We start from the raw sequence: 24,534 nt of genomic DNA, 5'->3' as shown, positions 1-24,534 counted from the left end.
CAAGCCTACCAAGAACATTTATGACAACATATAATGATCATTTATGGTTTAAAACAGTATAATATGACCCCGAGATGTATCCCCTAAAATCTCAAATTGTTTTGACATCGGGCCCAGAAACCTCAAAAATTTCTAAAAAAGTGTGGATATTAGCCTTCAATTTTGGAATTTTTTGACTGGAAATAAAAATTGCCGAAATGTTTACCATGGTCCTTAATACCCTCCGGGAGTCCAAATGGGTGGGTGGAACCATCCAATTTGTCTTTAAACGGCCAATTTACCGGTTTACAACTTGCACAAATTTCATTAACTCAAGCCTACCACGAACATTTATGACAAAGATAATGATCACATATAGTTCCAAACGACATTATATGAAGCTGAGATGTATTCCCTTGAATTTTGAGACTTTTAGACTCCGGATCCCGAAGACTCCAAAATTTCTCAAAAAGGTGGATATTAGCGTTTAATTTTTTAATTTTTTGACTTTTTTCGCAAGGAAATAAAAATTGCCGAAATGTTTATCGTGGTCTCTAATACCTTCCGGAAGTCCAATTGGGTGGGTGGAACCATCCAATTTGCCTTTAAAAGGCCAAATTACCGGTTAACAACTTGCACCGATTTCATAACTCAAGCTTACCACGAACATTTATGACAACATATAATTATTATATATGATTCCAAACGGCATTATATGACCTCGAGATATATCTCTTAAAATCTAAAGGCTTTTCGACACCGGTTCCCAAAACCTCCAAAATTTATCAAAAAGCGTGTATTATAGCCTTCATTTTTGGAATTTTTTGACTTATTTTCGCCCCGAAATAAAATTTGCCGAAATTTTTACCATGGTCTCTAATATCCTCCGGGAGTCTAATTAGGTGGGTTGAAATATCCAATTTGCCTTTAAACGCCAATTTATTGGTTTAAAACTTGCACTGATTTCATTAACTCAAGCCTACCACGAACATTTAGACAACATATAATGCTTATACATGGTTCCAAACGGAATTATATGACCCCGAGATGTATCCCCTAGAGTTTGAAGACTTTTCGACACCGGGTCCTGAAACCTCCATAATTTCGCAAAATGCGTGGATTTAATTTTGAAAATTTTTGACTTTTTTTCGCTCGGAAATAAAAATTTTTGAAATGTTAACCATAGATCCTAATACCCTCCACAAGTCCAATTGGATGGGTGGAACCATCCAATTTTGCCTTTAAACGACCAATTTACCGATTTACAACTTGTATCGCTTTCATTAATTCAAGCCTACTACGAACAAGTACTTATGACAACAAATAATGATCATACATGGTTACAAATGATATTATATGACCCTGTGATGTATTCCCTAAAATATCAAGACTTTTCAACAACACCGGGCCCCTAAATCTCCTAAATTTCTCAAAAAGCGTGGATATTAGACTTCAATTTTGGAATTTTTTTACTTTTTTTCGCCCGAAAATAAAAATTGCCGAAATGTTAACCATGATCCTAAATACCCTCCGGGAGTCCAATTAGGTGGGTGGAACCATCAAATTTGCCTTTAAAAAATTAAAAGGCCAATTTACCGATTTACAACTTGCACTGATTTCATTAACTCAAGCCTACAAGAACATTTATGACAACATATAATGATCATATATGTTTCCAAACGACAGTATATGAACCCGAGATGTATTCCCTAGAATTTTGAGACTTTTAGAAACCAGGCCCCGAACGCTCCAAAATTTCTCAAAATTCGTAGATCTTATACTTCAATTTTAGAATTTTTTGACTTTTTTTTGCCCGGTAATAAGAATTGCCGTAATGTTTACAATGGTCCCTACCCTCTGGGTGTCCACCTGGCTTGGTGCAACCATCCAATTTGACTTTAAAAAGTCGAGTTACCGGTTTACAACTTGCACTGATTTTATTAACTCAAGCCTACAACGAACATTTATGACAACAAATAATGATCTTATATGGTTCCAAACGACATTATATGACCCAGAAATGTATTCCCTAAAATTTCTAAACTTTTCGACACCGGGCCTCGAAACCTCCAAAATTTCCTAAAAAGTGTGGATATTAGACTTCAATTTCGGAATTTTTTTAACTTTTTTTCGTCCAAAAATAAAAATTGAGAAAATGTTTATCTTGGTCCCTAATACCCTTCGGGAGTCCAATTGGATGGGTGGGACCATCCAATTTGCCTTTAAACCTCCAATTTACCGATTAACAACTTGCATCAATTTTATTAACTCAAGCCTACCACAAACATTTATTATAACATATAATGATCTTATATGGTTCCAAGCGACATTATATGATCCCGAGATGTATTCTCTAAAATCTCAAGGATTTTCGACACCGGGCCCCAAAACTTCCAAAATTTCTCAAAAAGCGTGGATATAAGCCTTCAATTTTGGGATTTTTTGACTTTTTTCGCACGGATATAAAAATTGCCAAAATGTTTACCATGGTCCCTAATACCCTTTGGGAGTCCAATTTGGTGGGTGAAACCATCCAATTTGGTGGGTGAAACCATCCAATTTGCCTTTAAATGACGAATTTACCGGTTTACAACTTACACCGATTTCATTACATCAAGCCTACCACGAACATTTACGACAACATACATTTATGTTTTAAAACAGTATTATATGACCCTGAGATGTATCCCCTAAAATCTCAAAGCTTTTTGACACCGAGCCCCGAAACCTCATAAATTTCTAAAAAAGCGTGGATATTAGCCTTCAATTTATTTTTTGACTTTTTTTTTCGCCCGAAATAAAAATGGCCGAAATGTTTATCATGGTCCCTAATACCGTATGGGAGTCCAATTGGGTGGGTGGAACCATCCAATTTGTCTTTAAACGACCAATTTACCAGTTTAAAACTTGCACCGATTTACCGATTTACAACGACCAATTTTATTAAATTGCACCGAACCCGACTTGAACCGAAATTGACTCAAACCTGTTTTAACCTGTCAAAACCCGAATTTAACCCGACTTTTTACTAACTTGACCTGAATTCAACCCGACCTGAAAAAAACCCAACCTGTTACAAACCTGACCCGAAATCAACCCGACTTGTTATTGACCCGAGCCAAATTAAATCCGACTTGTTATTGACTCGACCCGACTTTTATCAGATCTATTACTTACCCGACCCAAAAATTCAACCCGATCTGTTATTAACTCGACTCGAAATTAACACGACTTGTTATTGACCCGACCTATATTCAACTCAAATTATTCCCGACCTGATTTCAAATCACCTTAAACACAATTTAGACCACCTTATTATTGTTGATCAAAGCATTTTGTCTTGGGAGACCAAGTCGGTCCAGGCCAGCAAAAGAAAGGAACGTCATCCTCAAGTTTAAGAGTTAAATATAGTATATATTTGTTGTATGGTCAAAGGAGAAAATTATCTTCCTAAATTATAGACTATAGCTCCCTAGTATATTGTCATATATATTATTGTCAAAGGAAATAATTAGCTTGATAAAAATGATATTTATCTATTTATAATCAGTTGAACCCGAATATGACCTGACTTGGAATTGACCCGACCTGATTGTAACCTGCAAATTATTGACTTAAACATAACCCGAATTGAATCCGAGAATAACCCGACTTGGAAATGACCCAACCTGATTATAACCCGCAAATTATTGACTGGAATCGAACCCGGCTTGAACCCGATAATGACCTGATTTGAAAATGACCAGACCTGATTATAACCTGCAAATTATTGACTTGAACCAAACCCGACTCATACCCGAGAATGACCCGACCTGATTCTAACCCGCAAATTATTGACTTGAAACGAACCCGACTCGAACCCAAGAATTACCCTAATCTGTTTTAACCCGTGAAAACCAGAATTAAACCCAACTTGTTGTTCACTCGACACGAATGTAACCCGACCTAAACCCGATAAGAAGTATGACCCGACGTGACCCAACTCAAGCATGACCCAACCCAAACCCGACCCGCATAGGTTATGAAATTAATCTAAATTGACACGACCCTGAATGACCCGACCTGATTCTAACCCGCAAATTATTGACTTGAAACGAACCCGACTCGAACCCGAGAATTACCCTAATCCGTTTTAACCCGTGAAAACCAGAATTAAACCCAACTTGTTGTTCACCCGACACAAATGTAACCCGACCTAAACCCGATAAGAAGTATGACCCGACGTGACCCAACTCAAGCATGACCCAACCCAAACCCGACCCGCATAGGTTATGAAATTAATCTGAATTGACACGACCCTGGTTGACCCGACCTACTCTTACCCGATCCAAACCCGACCCGTTTACCTGAATTGACAACTCTAGTTGGAAAGTCTTTAAATTATTGCTGATTTAAAGGAAAAACTCTTTAATTCCCCTAACAAACCTAAATATTAGGTGAGATTGACTTGAATAATTAAGCATGTTGATCCGACATTTTGATAGCTTTTTGACTAACCCTTTGCCTAATTTCATAACAATTATTATGGAAAATAAGAATTTGCCAACAAAAAAAAAAAAAAATCATTTTACTGTAAAATTGCTTGTCTGCGCTGCAGAAAATAGGCCAAGACTAAAGAATGTATAATCATACTAAATTGTTTGTCAAGAACTAACACAAGCAGAATTAATGTTCAATGAGCTACAATCTGTTCTAAGCTCGAAAATGGGGATTTCACACCTGCCTTTTCTTTGATCAAAATTCGGAAACACTTTCCGATTTGGTACATCCCTAAAACTTGCACCTTTCTTGTAAAACAGATTATTATGATGATGGTTGTTTCTCATATGTGGGTAGCCTGAGTGTGTGTAACTTGATGGATCGAAAACCGGGTACTCGGTTTTTGGACGTTGATGGACTCTAATGCAGCTTTCTATGACCTTGGCTTCATGTATTAGTTGATCTCTGATGGCTCTGAAATGCTGCTGTAATTTGTAAAATTTCGAGTTTTTTGTTGAGTTTGAAGAGTTGCTTGAGCTAGTATTGGAATTGTGTGTAGGATTTGTGTTGTGTGGGATTCTGCTGCATTGAGTGCAATGGTTTCTCAACCTTTCTAAGTTGAATGATATTCTTTTTGCTTCATCAGATAGACAATTGTATGCCTGTAAAATGTATTTAGTGGTTAAAAATGGTAACAAAAAAGATAGAAGAGAACATATAGCCTATTTTTTGAAATTAGGTTAATTTGACTTGATAGTTAACCCACTTAAGACCAAGCTTTAAAACTTAGAATACGCATGCACAATTATATCCTCAAATTTATATGAATCACTTCCGTTTATGTACATTCAAACAATAACTTTATTTCCTCATGAACGTTTAAAATTATCTCCTTTCATGCATTCTGAGTGTTCATATGAAATTTAAACACTAATTCTTACAAAATCAAAGTGGTAATATCGTAACGATATATACAGTAATAGATAAGAAATTCTAAAGTAGAATCAACACAACAATTGAATAACACAAAGAGATTTGTAATATTGTTGACTAAAATTTAAGTAAGCATTCACTATATATATATAGATATATACCATCTTTATAATCTATATAAAAAATAACTTGACCATTTCACCATGAAAAATGTGATGGTGCTATCTTGAGTATGTTACAACCAAATGTCTCATATTATGTAATATCATGAATAATGGATCTTCTCTAAAATTGACTACAACCAAATGATAAAGCCATACAAGCAATTATTACACACACCTTGTTCAATTTTTTATTTTTAATAGTGACAAGTTGTTCCAATTTTAGGATACTTGGTCATACTAAAATTGAAAATTAGGTTGTTTGTCTTTTGATGCTTGTTAAAATTAATAATAGCCATTCAAATGTACCAAGTATTAAATAAACTAACAACCAAAATAAGACAACATTTGTGATGTAATTCAAACATTTATATATTATTCACATTATAATCTATGGTTACATGGAATATACTTAAAAAAAAAATCATTTTATTTTTCTATAGATATGGAGAGTTGAACTAATATAAGTAATTAAGTATACAACATAATAGCTTCATCAGACTCTATCAACTTTAATTGTAATTTTATTAAACAGGGTCTGTCATCTTTTTTAATAATAATAAACGTAGGTTTTCTAAACATTGTTTAATTGTTTTCCTAATATTTTTTTTTTGAAACAGTGAACAATTCCAAGAAAATGCTTATTCTAACATTGCTTAATCTTTTTCAAACATTACTGAGAAAAAAAAAATCATAAATAATGATAAGGTCGTCTAAGAAAATAACTTATTGTATGATACTAGTTAAACTAAGGTCAGTACTACTGCTATTAGGTAGCTAAAAGAGTCTATGACATTAAAGATTGTACCTTAACATTGTTAAAAATTCAACATTAAAGAATCGTGTTTAATAATCAAACTACTCCGTATCATTTCACATAAGAATGTCGACATGATAAGTGTTTAATTACTTGTTAAGCGACTAAAATAGTATATATACAACGTTGTTTCACTATTCCGAACGTAGGATCCATTCAAAACTTATATTATGGTCACATTCTTATGAAAAAAGGGTTGTTAAAATTTATGTTATGAAAATTAGGGTAATAGGGTGTGTGACAAGTGTGGTAACCCCCAAAAATCCTAATCCCAGAAAATCAAAATCAAAAACAATAATAATCTTTGACTCTGAAAACAGAGCCCAAACAGATTTCCCTATTTGTGCATGAGCCTAAATTCAAATATTTTGTCCTTAACTAAGCATTTCACTTATTTCCAAATAATTACTTCACCAAAATTTGAAATTAATTATTCTAGTAATTAACAAAATTTAACAGAAATTTAAATAATGATAACAAAAATACCTGAGAAATAAGCTTGAAAGCAAACTCTGCCTTTGGATGTTTATTCTTATCTGGATGAAGCAACAATGCTATCCAAAAAAACCCATAAAAAAATAAAATTAAAAACCCAAATAATTCCTCATATAAAATTATAAGATAATATATTTATTTTTGTTATATGTCAAACAATACATATGTCAATTATGATCCTAAAACAGGGGATTAATAGTTTAATATTGATATTGATCAACATTATTAAAAAAAAAAAAAGGATTAAGAAAATACCAAGATTATGGTATTGCTTTTTAATGGTAGAAAAGCTTGAATCTTCTGTAACCTGCAATTACAAAATTAAAAAGAATAAATTCAAAACCCCATTATCAAGAAACTCTTTAAAAACAGAGTCACATTTTCAAAACAAAATAAATGAATAATTTTTTTTTAGAAAAAAGTAGAACTTACTCTGAGAATCAAGTACCAATCAATAAAATGAGATTGAATAGAGGAATTATCAAAAGAATGATTATTATTATTAATATGAATACAAGAAAAATGAGAATTATGGTAAATATTACAAGTATCGATGGCTAAATGAGATTTAACATCATAATTATTGTTTGGTAATTCTTGTTTTTGTGGTTGTTTTACTCTCACCATATTCTAGAGAGTGAAAGAAAGAGGGAATTTTAGAGAGAGAAAGAGGGAGAGTGAAGGAGAGAGAATTGGAGCGGTTAAGAAAAAGGAGGAAGAAAAAATGAATTGAAGAATGAATGATTTAATTTTGGAATTTAGGAATTTTGGGTGGTTTGGTTAGTTGGTGGGAATGACTAGTAAAGAGTACCAAGCAACATTATGTTTAGCTTTACATTTTTGGTAAGTTGGAACGTTTTTAAAATATGTTCCAATTTTAATTGGAGTTATGTTATGGTACTCCCTAATTGCGGGGAATTTAGGATCCAGGCTCTTATGAAGTGGTGGATAAAATTTGAGTTTTCAAACTTATAGTTAGGTGATTATTATTTCATTTGAATAAAAAGTGTTGATTTAAATGTGAATTGTGTCATTTTAAACTTGACATGAGATTGATTTTTTTTTCTTTCTTTTTATTAAATATATTTTTTGATTTTCAAAGGGAATGTTTTTTTCAATGTGTTTATATTTTGATTAATTGTGTACTAACACAAGTAATTGGTTCTTGATGAAGTTTTCTTTATTTTAATGGCCAACAATATTGGTCACAATTGATTCATAAGAAATTAAGAATTGGCTATTATTAGAGTTGTTAATGGATAACGACAACCTAATATGAAGGCCGTTGAGTGTTTATATAAACTTTTTTTTTAAAAACAAATTTATATAAACTTATAATTAAGGGTCGGTTTATAACATAAGTTAAGAAATAAAAAAAATATTTAGACAAAGTAAGTTCATACGATATATATATATAAAGACGATTATGTTATTATCAATTCAATCATAACTTAATCTCACTCAAAAAATTATAAAAATGTAGACATAAATTATATAAATGTCTGAGCATAGCAGTATGATCTTTTATTATGCAGCAAATTCAGCTTAGTAATGTATGCATGAGAATATGAGATTGGATCAACTTTACTGTTGTATACTAAGATGCTTCATTAAGGCCAACTGACACGATGAACATGATTTTCGTAAATGCTTCACTTCAATTTCTATCACACTTTCTCGTGTTGCCCTTAAATTTTGTTTTTAGCTACCTCACTAGTCACTATAGTCCTTCAACTCTGTGGTACATCAAGTTGTACACAATATGAAGTGGTACATTCTGCCAAAAAAATAAAAATAAAAATGAAGTGGTACATACATGAAGTTGTACACAATCGCGTTTAGGCACAATACTTCGTTATCTCAAATTCTGTCTTAATTTATTACACACATTTTTAGGTTAGTGCATGCAATAACTTTAAAGCTCAGGTATGTACTTGTTTGATTTGAAATAATTTTATATGAGAGATATGTATAGTCAACCTACATAATTATGAATAGTTATAACTTAAAATCAAATCTCTTTTACATCCTGTTCTCTTCCGCTTAATTTCAGTTCAATTCCTAATTTCCTTCTCTCATAAACAGTTCAGTCCAGTTCAACTCCAATCAGTTCATTTCAATTCAATTCAATTCAGCTCAATTCAGTTTAATAAATCAAAACATGCCCTGGTCTTATTCATGTGATTGACTCTCATTGTATATGTACAAACAAAACTAAGGTAAATCTACAATTTCTTCTTAGGAAAATAAGTATTCTTTAATTATTTCAAAAACGTCATTGATAATGTTGTACTTAGTCCTCAAAACATAAAGTTGTACTTAGTCCTTCAACCATAAAGTTGTATTGAAGTCTATAATATAGTTGTATAAATGAATACAAAGAGAGTGTACTTGGCCAACTTGGGAACAAGGAAAGGTATTTCCGTATTGAAAGATACAAATATTGACTTCTAAGGACCTTTATTCTAGTAATGGTTCTTTGTGCAAAACATTTTAATTGGGTTTCGCCTTCAAATCAAGCAATTCCATATTCAATTTGTTTATACACCGTATAGTTTAATAATTTTATAATGTACTCCTATATTATCAAAATAAGTACAAATAACATAAGTTCAAGAAGTAAACTTCAATTATAGAGTAAAAACAAAATTAACAATTCGTATATAGATACTTCGTACTCAATTTGCATTCCATTTGAACATATCTATTTTTTGAATTTTTCACCTCCAAACTTTAATAAGAATTTATTATATCCTTTATTAAGGGCAGAAAAGCCATTTACCCAATGGCTAGCTACATTTTATTATCAGAATTGTCAAATGTGCTTAAATTTGATGTATCAAAAAAAAAAAAAAAAAAGTACAAAGTCTCAATTCTCAAACATCAACAACACAAATTATATTAAGGGTAACACCCCATCCAAAAATAAATAAATAAAAATATTAGCAAAGGTGGAGGTCATGACAACTGCTATAAAATAATGTAATCTCATGCATTCATGCATGCAAACCTTTTTACAAAGTCTATGTATTCCTTGATTCAAAATGTTCTAAAACAAAGTTTTCATGTCATATAAATTCAACTACATGATCATATTATATTCAAGATCATGTACACACGTCTCACATTTTTCAAACTGATTTGACTTTACTATTGAAGTATCTACTTATAAATTTATTTTAATCGTACTTAATTACTAACTAGTAGCTAACCTAGCTTATCTCAGGAAAAATTCATCATTTTATTGGTAAAAATAGAAGTTATTTAGAAATATGTAACATTTTGTGTCATATTGTAAGTATCCTTAAATCACTCCATATGAATTTTGTTGTATTCAATTGTTCTTATTTATATAAACTCCGAAGACGGCTAATAATAGTAACTATTATTATTATTATTATTATTTAATTATTCATAGAAAAGAATAATTGTATTTTTGCTCATCAATATTTCGAATGCACGGGGAAAGAGAGGAGAGGGGGGGGGGGGGGGGGAGTGTTAGAGGTACTTCTTCTATTGTAATTATTATTTGGGTCAAAATTACACCAAATCTCATTAAACTTATAAGAAATAATGTATTAACTAATTAAGGAGAGATTGATTCAATGTCGTAAAGTACTATATATATTTTTGAATTTCAACTTTTTCATTTAAAAAATAAGAAAATTGGTTAAACAATTAAGACATATTTTAGACATTGTGAAATGTCAAATGAAGCAATATTAAAAAATAGTAGATGGAATAGCAACCAACACAATTCATTTCAAGGATTTTTTTTTTTGTTTGTTTGTACAAGAGAGTACGTGTGCATAGTTATTACAGGGTGTTCTTATTCTATATTCAACAAAATGAGTTGGAAATTATTGTGATATATCCCAAAGATATTATTCAAAGTTCAAATTATTTATTCTTAATATAGAGAATAGAGTATAGAGTTGTGTAATTAAAACCTCGATGCAGCTAATTAAGGGCTCGATGAAGCTTAAGGGCAATGTTTTCTCATCTTCTGTTTGTCTGGACTATATATGTCTATTACTTAGATTCCTTCACTACTTATTTAGGTGCCTAGATAATTAGTCAAATTATTGTACTATTTTTATTGTAAATATGTAAAAATGTAGCCATGCATGTAGTATTATTCAAATCGCATGTCATACTTATTTTTTTTTTTTGGTAGGCTAACTAGTTAGTGTTACTATTCAATCACGAGTGTATACTAAAGTTTAACTTTTTCTTATAGAAATATTTCCTTTATCTTGTTTGCTTTAATTTAGAGCTGTAAAAAGTTGACCCGACACGAAATACCGACTCAAACCCGATTATTAACCGATCCATCTAAACCCCAAAAAATGGTGACCTGACCCGACCTGAAACCAACCCTAGACCCGAGCTGACCCGAATATGTGAGACCCGAATCCGAACATGAACTGAACTGGAGATGACCCGACCCGAATGTAACCCGTAAATTATTGATCTGAACCGAACCCGACATGAACCGAAATTGACTCAAACACGTTTTAACCCGTCAAAACCCGAATTTAACCCGAATAGTTACTAACCTGACCTGAATTCAACCCGACCCGTTCCTAACCTAACCCGAATTTAATCCAACCTGTTACAAACCCGACCTGAAATCAACCCGATTTATTATTGACCTAACCCAAATTCAACCCAACATGTTATTGACCCGTCTCGAATTTTACTATACCTATTACTAACCCGACCCAAAAATTCAACCCGATCTGTTACTAACTCGACTCAAAATTAACACGACTTGTTACTGACCGAATCTAAATTCAACCCAAATTGTTCCTGATCTGATTTTAAATCACCTTAAATGCAAATTAAACTACCTTATTATTGTTGATTAAAGTATTTTGTCAAGGGAGACCAAGTCGGTACAGGCCAGCAAAAGAAAGGAGCATCATCCTCAAATTTAAGAGTTAAATATAGTATATATTTGTTGTATGGTCAAAGAAGATAATTATCTTCCTAAATTATAAACTATGGTTCCCTAGTATATTGCCATATACATTATAGTCAAAGGAAATAATTAGCTCGATAAAAATGATAATTATATATTTCACTACAAAATTAAGTCAATATAGCATCAACTAAAATTTGTTGCTATCCACCAAAAATTCGTTGCCAACTCTATTTAGCAACGGATTGGAAACGAAAATTTGTTGTTACTAAAAGGCTTGTTGCCATGGAATTTTGGCTACTAGTTGCAAAACAATTTTGTTGCAATATTGCATCAATTTATGTATAGTTTCCATGATAGTTGCTGTTTTTGGTGCACTCGTTGCCAACTTTGGCAACAGATTACCATTGGTCGTTGCTAAAATTAGCAACAAATTATTAATGTTAGTTCCTAAAATAGCAACAAACTATTAATGTTTGTTCCTAAAAATAGCAACAAATTATTAAAGTTGGTTCATAAAATTAAAATAGCAACAAATCATAAATATTGATTGTTATCAACACTACGAGAGAAAAACCTAATCCCTATTAGCGATTCGGTTCAACTCGATCTCGGCCTTTACCAATCTGAAATCTCACTCATGTTAGGTCAACTCGGCTTGACTTTGCATGTAAGGCTCTTTGAATCTCCAATCACAAGAATCGCAGTTGGTAGGAGTCGAACTTGTGACCTCAAAGTCACATTGTGAATCTTTTACCAACTATACCAAGTACTATTTGTTTACATATAGGAATATAATTTATAATAAGTGAATGAAATATTAGAGATGAAATTGAAAATTTTGTCTCTATATTAGAGACAAAATCAAAAATCCGTCTCTAAATAAGAGACGAAATTTTAATTCGTCTCTATTTGATATCATTATAGCAATAAATAATAAGAAGAGTGTCTTCGAATAATTTTATACATAATAGAAAAAAGTGGCCAACATATAAATTAACAACAAAATGTAACACAACTCGTTTCCAATGGCAACAACTAAAAAAATACGTTATCATCTAGCAACAATAGTTTAGACGACTTGTTTCTAAAAGCAACAATTCAAAAGCTCATTGCCTTTGTTTGTTTCTAAATCAATACAAATAAAATATTTGTTGCATGCCATAGTATGTTACTATATGGCAACAAGAAAAATAAATATGATGTCATCTAGTAACAGCTAGTAAGACAATTTGTTTTAAACAGCAACAAATCAAAAATATGTAGCCATTAATTATTAAAAAATAAAGCATAAAATATCGCTTTTAATTAGTCAATGAAAAAAAAAATTATATAGTTGCTATTTAGCAACATTTTAAAAATCTGTTCTCAAACTTAGTTGCTAAAAAGCTTTTATTTTTGTAGTGTTTATAGTTAGTTGAACCCGAATATGACCTGACTTGAAAATGACCCGACCTGATTGTAACCTGCAAATTATTGACTTGAACATAACCCGACTTGAATCCGAGAATGACCCGACTTGGAAATGACCCAACCTGATTATAACCCGCAAATTATTAACTTGAACCGAACCCGACTTGAACCCGAGAATGACCCGACCTGATTATAACCCACAAATTATTAACTTGAACCAAACCCGGCTCAAACCCGAGAATGACCCGACCTAATTCTAACCCGGAAATTATTGACTTGAACAGAAATTGACTTGAACCCGAGAATTACCCTAACCCGTTTTAACCCGTGAAAACCAAACCTATTGTTCACCCGACCCGAATGTAATCCGATCTGTTATTAACCAAACCTAAACCCGACCCAAACCCGATAAGAAGTATGACCCGACGTGACCCGACTCAAGCTTGCCCAACCCAAACCTGACCTGCATAGGTTATGGAATTTATCCGAATTAACCCGACTCAATTTGACCCGACCCACTCTAACCGACCTAAATCCGACCCGTTTACCTGAATTGACAGCTCTACCCGAAACCTCCAAAATTTCTTAAAAAGCGTGGATGTTAGCCTTCAATCCTGGAATTTTTTTACCTGGAAATAAAAATTGCCGAAATGTTTACCATGGTCCCTAATACCCTCCGGGAGTCCGGTTGGCTGTGTGGAACCATCCAATTTGCCTTTAAACGACCAATTTACTGTTTACAATTTGCACCGATTTCATTAACTACAGTTTACCACGAACATTTATGAATACAACATATAATGATCATATATGGATCCAAATAGCATTACCACCCCGAGATGGATCCCCTAAAATCTCAATGCTTTTCGACATCGGGCCAAAACATTAGAAATTTCTCAAAAAGCATGGATATTAGCCTTCAGTTTTGGAAATTTTTGAATTTTTTTTGCCCGGACATAAAAATTGACGAAATGTTTACCATGGTCCCAAATACCCTCCAGGAATCCAATTGGGTGCGTGGGTGGAACCATCCAATTTGCCTTTAAACGACCAATTTACCAGTTTTTAACTTATACCGATTTCATTAATTCAAGCCTACCACGAACATTTATGACAACAAATAATGATCATATATGGTTCCAAATGACATTATATGACCTCGAGATGTATTCCCTAGAATTTCAAGACTTTTCGGCACCGGGTCCTGAAACCTCCAAAATTTCTCAAAAAGTTTGAGAAATAAAAATTTCTCAAAACCTTCAATTTTGAATTTTTTGACTTTTTTTTGCCCGGAAATAAAAATTGCCGAAATGTTTACCATGGTCCCTAATATCATCCGGGAGTCCAATTGGGTTGGTGGAACCATCCAATTTGCCTTTAAACGACCAATTTTAGCAGTTTACAACTTGCACCGATTTCATTAATTCAAGCCTACCACAAACATTTTTTACAACAAATAATGATCATATATGGTTCCAAACGGCAATATATGACCTGGAGATGTATCCCATAGAATTTCAAGACTTTTCAACACCGAGCCCCGAAACCTCCAAAATTTCACAAAAAGCGTGGATATTAGCCTTCAATTTTGGAATTTTTTTGACTTTTTTTCGCCCGAAAATAAAAATTGCCGAAATGTTTACTATGGTACCTAATACTCTCTGGGAGTCCAATTGGGTGTGTTGAACCATTCAATTTGCTTTTAAACAGCCAATTTATCTATTTATAACTTGCACCGATTCACCGGTTTACAACAGCCAATTTAATTAACTTGCACCGAATCCGACTTGATCCGAAATTGACCCAAACCTGTTTAACCCGTCAAAAACCTGAATTTAACCCAGCTTGTTACTAACCTGACCTGAATTCAACCCGACCCGAATTTAACCCAACCCGTTACAAACCCGACCCGAAATCAACTCAACTTGTTATTGACCTGACCCAAATTCAACCGACTTGTTTTTTACCCGACCCGAATTTTACCATACTTATTACTTACCTAACCCAAAAATTCAACCTGATCTGTTACTAACCCGACTCGAAATTAACATGACTTGTTATTGACCGACCTAAATTCAACCCAAATTGTTCCTGATTCGATTTCAAATCACCTTAAATACAATTTAGACTACCTTATTATTGTTGATCAAAGCATTTTGTCTTGGGAGACCAAGTCGGTCCAGGCCAGCAAAAGAAAGGTAGATTATACTCAAATTTAAGACTTAAATATAGTACGAAGTATATATTTGTTGTATGGTCAAAGGAGATAATTATTTTTCTAAATTATAAACTATACTTCCCTAGTATATTGCCATGTATATTTTAGTCAAAGGAAATAATTAGCTTGATAAAAATGATAATTATCTATTTTTAGTTAGTTGAACCCGAATATGACCTGACTTGGAAATGATCCGACCTGATTGTAACCTGCAAATTATTGACTTGAACATAACCCGACTTGAATCCGAGAATGACTTGACTTGGAAATGACCCAACCTGATTATAACCCACAAATTATTGACTTAAACCTAATTAACCCGACTTGAACCCAAGAATGACCCGACCTGATTATAATCCGCAAATTATTGACTTGAACCGAACCCAACTCAAACCCGAGAATGACCCGACTTGATCCTAACTCGCAAAATATTGACTTGAATCAAACCCGACTCGAACCCGAGAATTACCCTAACCCGTTTTAACCCGAATTAAACCCTACCTATTGTTCAACCGACCCGAATGTAACCGACCTGTTATTAAACCGACCTAAACCCGACCCAAATCCGATAAGAAGTATGACCTGACGTGACCCGACTCAAGCATGACCCAACCCAAACCCGACCCTCATAAGTTATGGAAATAATCTGAAATGACCCGACCCGAGTTGACCCGACGCACTCTTACCTGACCCGTTTACCCGAATTGACAGCTCTAGTTTGCTTCATAGTCATTAACTCATTATGAATTTCATTATAGCTTAATTGTGCTAAGTATTAAGTTAAGACGACATTTCAAATAAAAAAAAAATAAAAATCAAATTAGGACAATGTTCTATTTGACTAAACTTCATTTATCTTATCTTATTAATTCATTAATTTATTTATATATTTTTTTTTGACGGCGCAATAAATTAATATATAATTAATTAGTTTATTTATAACTAGTTTTGTGCCCCGGCGATGCCCGGGTAGTTATGGACTTTTTTTAAAAATAAAATTATACTATCATAATTCAATTTGATTGAAAATAGAATTATAAATTAACTTTTTTTACTACAAAGTCAATCTATATTTATCCAACGTGGTACGATACTTGGCGAAAAATTAAAACGCTAAATGATGTCGTCTTGTGGCCTAATTATAAATTTATTATTTGGTATTTTATCGAAGAAATAACTCTAAACTAATAATCTTATTCTAAAATTCTATCCTAATTTGATTGAAAATAAGATTTTTATCTAATTTTTTTTACCTTATGAAATCTATCCAAGGTGGCACGACACTTGATGTTTTGGCGCAATAAATTAATATATAATTAATTAGTTTATTTATAATTATACAAAGTATTATCTTATCTCATCAATCTTCTTATTAGTTACGAAGTATAAACTTATTTGATTTAAACTCATTAAAACCTATATTGTCACACATGAACTCTGGGCTTATTTAAACATATATTATCTGAATTGAATTTAAATCAAGTTAGACAACCCTAATCAACAGATTACTATGCTCTAACTTACCTAATTTAATTACTAAAAAGTTTTCTATCAAGATAAAAAAAAGTTAACGATTTAACGTGGATAGTTAACCAAAATAACTCAAAATAATCAACCAAATCCAAATTTACACACCCATAACATAAAGATCAACAAATCGATCTACAATAGACAATGACTCAATAACTTATCAATTTACCATAACGATACCATTAATTTTTTTTTTTTGAAGGGAAAACGATACCATTAATCATTACAAAAAACTCCTAATCATAATTTTTTAATTTTCAACCAAATCCAAATCCAAAATTTTTTTATTACAAATATAAAATCATACATCCTTTTTTTTTCATTGTCATAATATTTTGTCCTTATCCTTTCACAAATTCTCTCTCCTCTGTCTCCCAACTCCCTACACTCCCCTCGACTCCATTGCTCCTCTCTTCTTCCTTCTCCCTTCCATCCCGAAATTACTCTTTTACCCCTACTTTCTCACCTTTAAACCCCCTATTTCAAGGGCATTATCGTCATTTCATTTCAACTCCGTCATCCCTTTCCCAGTTTTCCCTCCATTACATACTCACCTCAACTCTCCCCTCTTCTTCAACTCATAAACCCTAATTTCTTTCTCATTCCCCCAATTTTCTCGATTTCTGGGATTTTTGATCGGAATATTTTGATCGGAGATGGCGACGGCGGCGATGGCGACAGCCGCCGGAGCTATTCTGGTGTTGTATGTGCTTTTGAATCGGAGATTATCGGCGAATTCTGATGAAAATGGTGATGATCGGAGTTGTAATGATGGTGAATCACGATCGATTAGACGGAAGATTTCTCGGCGGCCTGCGCAAGCTCCGGCGACTTGGTTTGAGACGATTAGTACTTTGTCGGAAACTTTAAGGTTTACGTATTCGGAAACTTTGGGGAAATGGCCTCTTGGTGATTTGGCTTTTGGGATCAATTATCTTATGCGTCGGCAGGTTTGTTGATTTTTTCTGGAATTTCTGGTGATTTAGGTTGATTTTGATTGAATTAAGCTTTGATTTACTGTTGATTAGTGTAAGATTAATTTTGGTTTAGTGATTTTTGTTGGTTGGTATTTGGGAAAGTTTATAATTTTAGCTTAAAGATTGGAAATTGTCAATTGCCAAGCAATCTGAATCACCCTGTATCAATTAAGCCTGCATGTCGTACCTTAGAGGCAAGCTAATGATTTATTTTCGAAGTGCTGTGATTGTATTATCTGCAAGCTAGGGACTTTTATTTATATGTGTAGTTTGAAGGTACCTTTATTAGATTATGTGTCTTATGTAGTGTTAATCTAAGATAAGATGAATGATTTTATGATTCATAGGATTGGATGATCTTTTGTTATTAATCTAGGGATCTTACAAAGAGGGAGACTTGGTTTTTGGGAATTTGGTGAAAAGGGTTTAAAGGACAAAGGTGATGGTGATGCAGGGATAATGGGGTCAAATTGTAGGGTGTTGATTGGAAAATGAGAGAATGGAATGGAAGCATGAGGTTAATTTTCTCTGGGAATTTTAAATTTGGTTTGGAAGTACTATGTACAATAAAGGTCTTCTATTTTTCCGGAATTAATTAGATGCTTACAATAATGTTCAAATGGTTTATGCTAATATTTAGGTAATTAGCTTAAATGCTTACAATAGTCTTCATATATAGAGGATTTCTTTCATGCATTGGAGGTGAAATGCGTAGGGAAAGATGTGTTTGTTTTGGGTTATTAGAGTTAGCTGTTTACTGGTGAGTATCACCATGCATATTAGTTATCAATAAAAGCATGCTAACCTATCCTGGTGAGATGATCATGGAACCTTCTCTATGACGGGCCTGAGGGATTTCAAGTTCTGAGATTAACTCTTATCAAATGAGGGTGTCTTTGATTATCAGTGACCAATGGCCATATATGCCTGTAGGCTGTGGTAACTGTCTAATTGTTGACTAGTTGTCACATCAGGGGAGTAATCCATTACTTCACTTCCTACCTTGAATAGCACTTTCCATTATTTCTCAGCTTCCCCATCAGCTGGTCATTGTTTTAGCCTTTTCGATTCTTTATATTTCCTCCTTGTTACTCTATCTCTGGTTCTAATGTCTGCTGGTGAGTTAGAGTGGGTAATGGCCGGTGTGTTCATGATTATTGATGGGTGTGATGATCAACTCTTCCGATGCTATAACTGTACTTTAAGAGTTTCTGACTTTTATTTATGAGACTCAAGGTTGGCTGAATGGTGCAAAATATCGATGTAGTGGTTATAAGTTGTGGGGAAGAAGTTGAGATATTTACAAATATAGGGAGATTGAAGTGTTATGGTATTCGCTGCAATGCTGCTAGCCTGCTAGTCTTTATTGGTCAGAAATTTGGAAATAAGGCTGTATACTTCTTGACCTTTTTGGACATAGCTAAACGTGGGCTTTTGGTTGTTATGTTGCTGGTCAGAAACCATGCTAATTCCTAGCATCTTACATTAACAATGATGAATTAGTGAACCTTATCGTGACATATGCCTTCAATGGAGATGTCGGAGGATTCACAATGATACCTGCTTTGGGTTTTCTTTTTAAGATGGTAAGAGAAGATTGTCTTTCGAGAAAGAAGATGAGCTATATAGACCTATATAGGGTATAATTTTCTAAAGGGAGCCTTCCTGAGTTCTTATAGGGGTGTTGTATAGTTTTCATTTAGTCTCTGATTTCAGGTTTTATACTCTGGGTTGTTTCCCATATTTGGGATTAAGGCTACGATTGTTATTGTTTTCCCTGGGATTTCCTAACACTCCTTAATGTGTATAATTCCCTAGGCAAAAGATGAAAGCTTCTTGGGCTATATTTAAAAATAAAAAATAAAAAATAAAAAATAAAAAAAATCATTTTTCAGGTTTCAAAACAATCTGTCTATGCACCTTGTTATCTTTAATATGTAAAACAGGCCCAATTTTTTTTGTACTTTTCAAAGGTGAATCCTACTTGCATTGTAGGTGCTTTTTTATAAGGTTAAGAATCTGACAATTCTTTTAACTACTCCTGAAAGTAGATTAACCAAGCAAACTTCTTTGTAATAACACTTTTGACAAGCATTGCTCACAATGGAATACAGTTTACACTTTCCAAAAAGAGACTGAGATCTAGCTATTTCGTGAAGTTTACAGTTCTATGGAAACTGTCGTAGTTATATGGTCTTTCTTTTTGTCAGTGTTGAGTTTATTTGACTCTGAAACTATGCTTTACAGGGTGATTTACAAGTTGCAGGTGTTTATGCTGGAGGCGATTGTATACAGCTCAAAGGTCCTGAAATCGTGGCTGAGTTAAAACATTTACTGAGGCTATTAACTCTCTGTATGCTTTTCTCCAAGAAGCCATTTCCTGTGTTTTTGGAGTCTGCTGGGTTCTCAGAGGCTGATGTTCTTCTTCAAAAGCCCAAAGCTGCTGTAAGCAAACAACTTCTGCATGTTTCTTTTTTGGTGTTTCTGATTTTAGGCCATCATTCGTAGAGCTTTTGTCCAGTGTCAACAGCACATACCATTGTTGTATTTTCTCTTGAAAAAACTTCTTGGTTTGTTCCGTTGATGCATTATATATAGGACATAACAACTGAAACAAAGTTTTGTATGAAACAGCACCACCGTAACCCAATATTCCATACTTTTTTTTTCCTGGAAGCATAATGTATAAATTATATTCATATGCATGGAGTTGATTGGTAGTTGTAATTCTCTATTTTAATCTACTTAATTTCTGTAATACAACTTTGGCTTTTTGAGGGTGATACTCTTTACTCTATTTTGCTGTTGATTGTCTCTTATTCTAAAGAAGTTTGTGTTTGATGGTCAAATATTTGCAGCTTCTGAAGCCTGCTTTTACAATTATAAGTGATCATGGCAACAAATGTTTCCTTTTGTTGATTCGAGGTACTCACAGTATCAAAGATACATTAACAGCAGCAACTGGTGCAGTTGTGCCTTTTCATCATTCTGTATTACATGATGGAGGGATTAGCAATTTAATTCTGGGATATGCTCATTGTGGGATGGTAGCTGCAGCTCGTTGGATAGCTAAGCTTAGCACTCCCTGCCTCATCAAAGCTCTAAATGATCATCCTGATTATAATATCAAGGTAAGCAATGCATTTGGTGACTAATTGACTATATGTCTATATTTGTGTGTTGTATATTGGATCTATATGTTCTACATGCCTTGTACATTTGTGCATGTATATATTTGTGCTATCTGAACTTGTTGTGGGTGTTAATTTACTGGTCATATGGACATTTAATTGATAGTTATTTAGAATTGAAAGTAAAATAATGCAACTCCTTGTTGCACTTTCATCCTTAACTAATGTACTGAAGCTTGAGTATACTATTTAATTAATTGCTGACATATTATATGCTGTGATTGATGTTTCTAAAGGGTTGAGTGGCTCCCTTTTGTGCTCCAGGTTGTTGGTCATTCCCTTGGTGGTGGAACTGCTGCTTTGTTGACGTACATTTTCCGAGAACAAAAGGAGTTTTCCTCTAGTACCTGTGTATCATTTGCCCCTGGTATTTATCTTACTTGACCTATTTTGAGTGCCATCAAATGTATCCTGTGATTTTTTATTTTTACCCTTTACAAGTCGTCCTATATGTCGAGTGCTTGTTTCATGTAATAAAGAAAAATAAGTGGCACAAAATGAAGAGTTACAAAAAATATATAAATTTTCTATTCATTTGGATCTATCCTCCATCCTTGAATTATAAGGCATAATTGATACAGAGATTGTTTTAAAGTATCAAGTAAAAATTCATAACTATTCTTCACAATTTAGAATTCTCACTTCTCAACCATAACCATAAAATATTCTCACTTAAGAGGCAGTATTAACGGGTATAATGGGAATGTTCAGTTTGTAAGTGGCCTACTTTTTGGGGGATTGCTTGAATTAAAAGTGTGTGTGTTCTTTATTTATTTTGTATATTTTTACAAGGGACTGAGGGAGTATTTTGTTAAAATCATATAGTTGCTTAACAGTAGAGTCCATTCTTGCAGCTGCTTGTATGACGTGGGAATTGGCAGAATCAGGCAAGCATTTCATTTCTACAGTCATCAATGGTGCTGATTTAGTGCCGACGTTTTCAACTACATCTATTGATGCTCTTCGTTCTGAGGTGCTGGAATCTCTTCATGCTTTTCTTCATACTTCATTATATGTCTATATTGCTTCCTGTATGAACATGGCTCAAACTTTTGACTTGTGAGCAGGTCACTGCATCATCTTGGTTAAATGATTTACGTGATCAAGTTGAGAGAACAAGAGTCCTAAATGTCGTCTACCGCTCTGCTTCAGCCATAGGGTCCCGTACACAATATATAGCCACCACTGCTAAGGCTAGGGTTGCTGGTGCTGGTGCTCTTTTTCGTCCTGTCTCCAGTGGCACTCAGGTAATTATTGGATTGGTTTGTAATAGATTTATGAAGAAATCAGCTTAGGTCATGGGGCTAATAAAGCTTCATATTTGTGATAAAAAAAGGAAAAGAAGATCAATTTTTCTTTTGCTATCCTACTCAGATCACTATAGATAAAAAGGTTTGGACGTGTGTAAACAAATTACTTCTCTTTCGTCATTGCTTACTTAGATAGCTTGATAGTACCTAATGTCCTAAGTTCCTAACTACCTACTGGGTGCCTAATGAAACTTTTTTTAGGAGAGAGAGAGAGAGAGAAGGGGGGGAGGGGGGGTTGGGGGTTCTGTGAGGGTGGATAAGTGCTCTAATGCTAAAAATCAATAGGATATTTCTGTCAAAAGGTTGAACCTAATGCCTGTATTTGAATTCTGCAAGCATTTGCAAATTGCGATTTTGGTAGTCATAAACATTTGCTATATTGTTAAACTGATTTTGACTTTTTGATCCTACTGATTCAAATTCAAATGGCTCGTTGACCCTTTTTCTTGCTCTTTGTGAAAATTTGAATTAGCAAACTGCAATTCCACTGCCAAAGGTGTCAAATTTGAAAAAAATTAAATTTTTTCAAAAATTATTACAATTGGTTAAGTAGATTATGTGGTTGTTTATAACTTTATATCCAACTCCCTGCCCCACTCAGAGTGCGAGCTTCTTTAGAGGCATTGGAGGGTAGTGGGGATGCACAAAATATCTAACAAATAGTGGATTTAAAAGTTAAAGTTGCAGGATATGGGTGATTGACTGAAAGGTTACCAAAAGTATTGGATACAGAGTAATAAATTGTGGTTGTATATTTCAGGAAAAAAGTAGGCTTTGGCTTATTCATCATTATGTATGTGTAGGTTGTGATGAGGCGTGCTCAGGATGTTGCACAAGCCGTTGTCCGTACCCGTCCAACCTTGTCTTCGTGGTCCTGTATGGGAGCGCGACGTCGGAATGTGGGTCAATCAATAAACCTGAAAGAGGAGAATATGGCTGAGGCCTCATTGATTACTACCACCAGTACATCAGAAGTTCTTGTGACAGAAGTAGCTTCTAGAGACATCGAAATGCATGATGGTGATTACAACTTTTCAAGTGAAGGTTCAGGACACGAAATTGACACAGAGGAAGAGGAAGAGGAAGAGGAAGAGCAACTTCTGGCAGCAGATAAAGATATAACCACATCAACAATGGAGGCTGTGACTGAAGGTGAGCTGTGGTACCAGCTACAGAAGGAACTTGAGAAACAAGAGGAAGCTCAGGCTCAAGTTCAAGCGCAGGAGGAAGAAGCTGCCACCGTTAAAGAGATTACTGAAGAGGCACATATGTTAGCTGATGCTGTGGAGAATAAGCAACAGATTTCCACTACAGACATCCAAGAGAATCATCAGTTTTACCCACCAGGACGAATCATGCATATGGTATGTGCTCGTTTTTCCAATGATGCTAGTTCAGGTGACAACGATGGCGCTGAGGAACATGTGGGTATTTACGAAACACCTAGACATTTGTATAGTAAAATTAGATTGACAAAAATGATGATTAATGATCATTATATGCCAATGTATAAGAAAACGATGGAACAGCTTATCAATGAACTTGAAAATGACCAAACACTCTCAAGTGATACAAAAGAAAATTAAATCAATACCATATACTTCCATGTTTATACATGTTGGAAATCTCCTCAAAGGATTATTCGTCTTGCTTATGTTTGATGCACCGTTCAAGCTATTAGTATTGATAGAGATGTCCTTTTAAGTTTTCCGAAGATTAACACTAACAACGAAACATGTATTTAACAAAGACATCCAGACATTAACCAACAACCAGAATCCCTTACACTATATTCAAACCGGCTCAACTAGAAGAAGTGTTAATGTCTCCAACTGGCGAAGATTCAAACAAGAATCGTCCTTGTGCCTTGACCGTGCTTAGCTGAAAAACCTCTTGAGAATAAATAGACCTATGCAAACCATGGCATCACCTCAAATGACAAAAAATCTTCTTGAGCACCAGTTTAAAGACACTAGCACCAGATACATGGCAAAACGGACTAAGGGTCTGTTCTCATACGTTTATTTTTAGTTCAGTTCAGTTTCTAATTACCTTCTCTTATAAAATATTCATTTTACTTCAGTTCAGTTTAGTTCAACTGAGTTCA

At 33.8% G+C, this 24,534-nt stretch overlaps 1 protein-coding gene and 1 long non-coding RNA gene across 2 annotated transcripts; one reads left to right on the top strand and one right to left on the bottom strand.

The window, feature by feature from the left end:
• Positions 1 to 4,579: 4,579 nt before the first annotated feature.
• On the bottom strand, positions 4,580 to 7,135 carry LOC145629967 (uncharacterized). Its single transcript, XR_014111992.1, has 3 exons — positions 7,120 to 7,135; positions 6,856 to 6,923; positions 4,580 to 5,120 (listed from the first exon to the last, which is right to left on the bottom strand). It is a non-coding gene; the product is annotated as an uncharacterized LOC145629967 (long non-coding RNA).
• Positions 7,136 to 17,292: 10,157 nt separating this feature from the next.
• On the top strand, positions 17,293 to 24,043 carry LOC145631420 (uncharacterized). Its single transcript, XM_081683487.1, has 7 exons — positions 17,293 to 17,899; positions 20,174 to 20,371; positions 20,785 to 21,057; positions 21,382 to 21,484; positions 21,972 to 22,090; positions 22,185 to 22,364; positions 23,231 to 24,043. Exons 1-7 carry the CDS (start codon positions 17,606 to 17,608, stop codon positions 24,011 to 24,013), a joined length of 1,950 nt encoding a protein of 649 aa, XP_081539613.1. The 5' UTR covers positions 17,293 to 17,605; the 3' UTR covers positions 24,014 to 24,043.
• The last annotated feature ends 491 nt before the right edge of the window (positions 24,044 to 24,534 follow it).

This window comes from Chenopodium album, chromosome 5, assembly GCF_948465745.1.
Source record: "Chenopodium album chromosome 5, dcCheAlbu1.1, whole genome shotgun sequence".
NCBI lineage: Eukaryota > Viridiplantae > Streptophyta > Magnoliopsida > Caryophyllales > Amaranthaceae > Chenopodium > Chenopodium album.
The sequence above is the reverse complement of the archived record's forward strand: the minus strand, read 5'-3'. Positions and strand labels throughout refer to the sequence as shown.

What these genes read in the sequence shown, in the direction of transcription:
- LOC145631420 (XM_081683487.1), top strand. Translation starts at nt 17,606, where the DNA reads ATGGCGACGGCGGCGATGGCGACAGCCGCCGGAGCTATTCTGGTGTTG. An exon ending in CTGTGTATCATTTGCCCCTG is followed by an intron (nt 21,485 to 21,971) that starts GTATTTATCTTA and finishes CCATTCTTGCAG; the next exon opens with CTGCTTGTATGACGTGGGAA. An exon ending in TTGATGCTCTTCGTTCTGAG is followed by an intron (nt 22,091 to 22,184) that starts GTGCTGGAATCT and finishes ACTTGTGAGCAG; the next exon opens with GTCACTGCATCATCTTGGTT.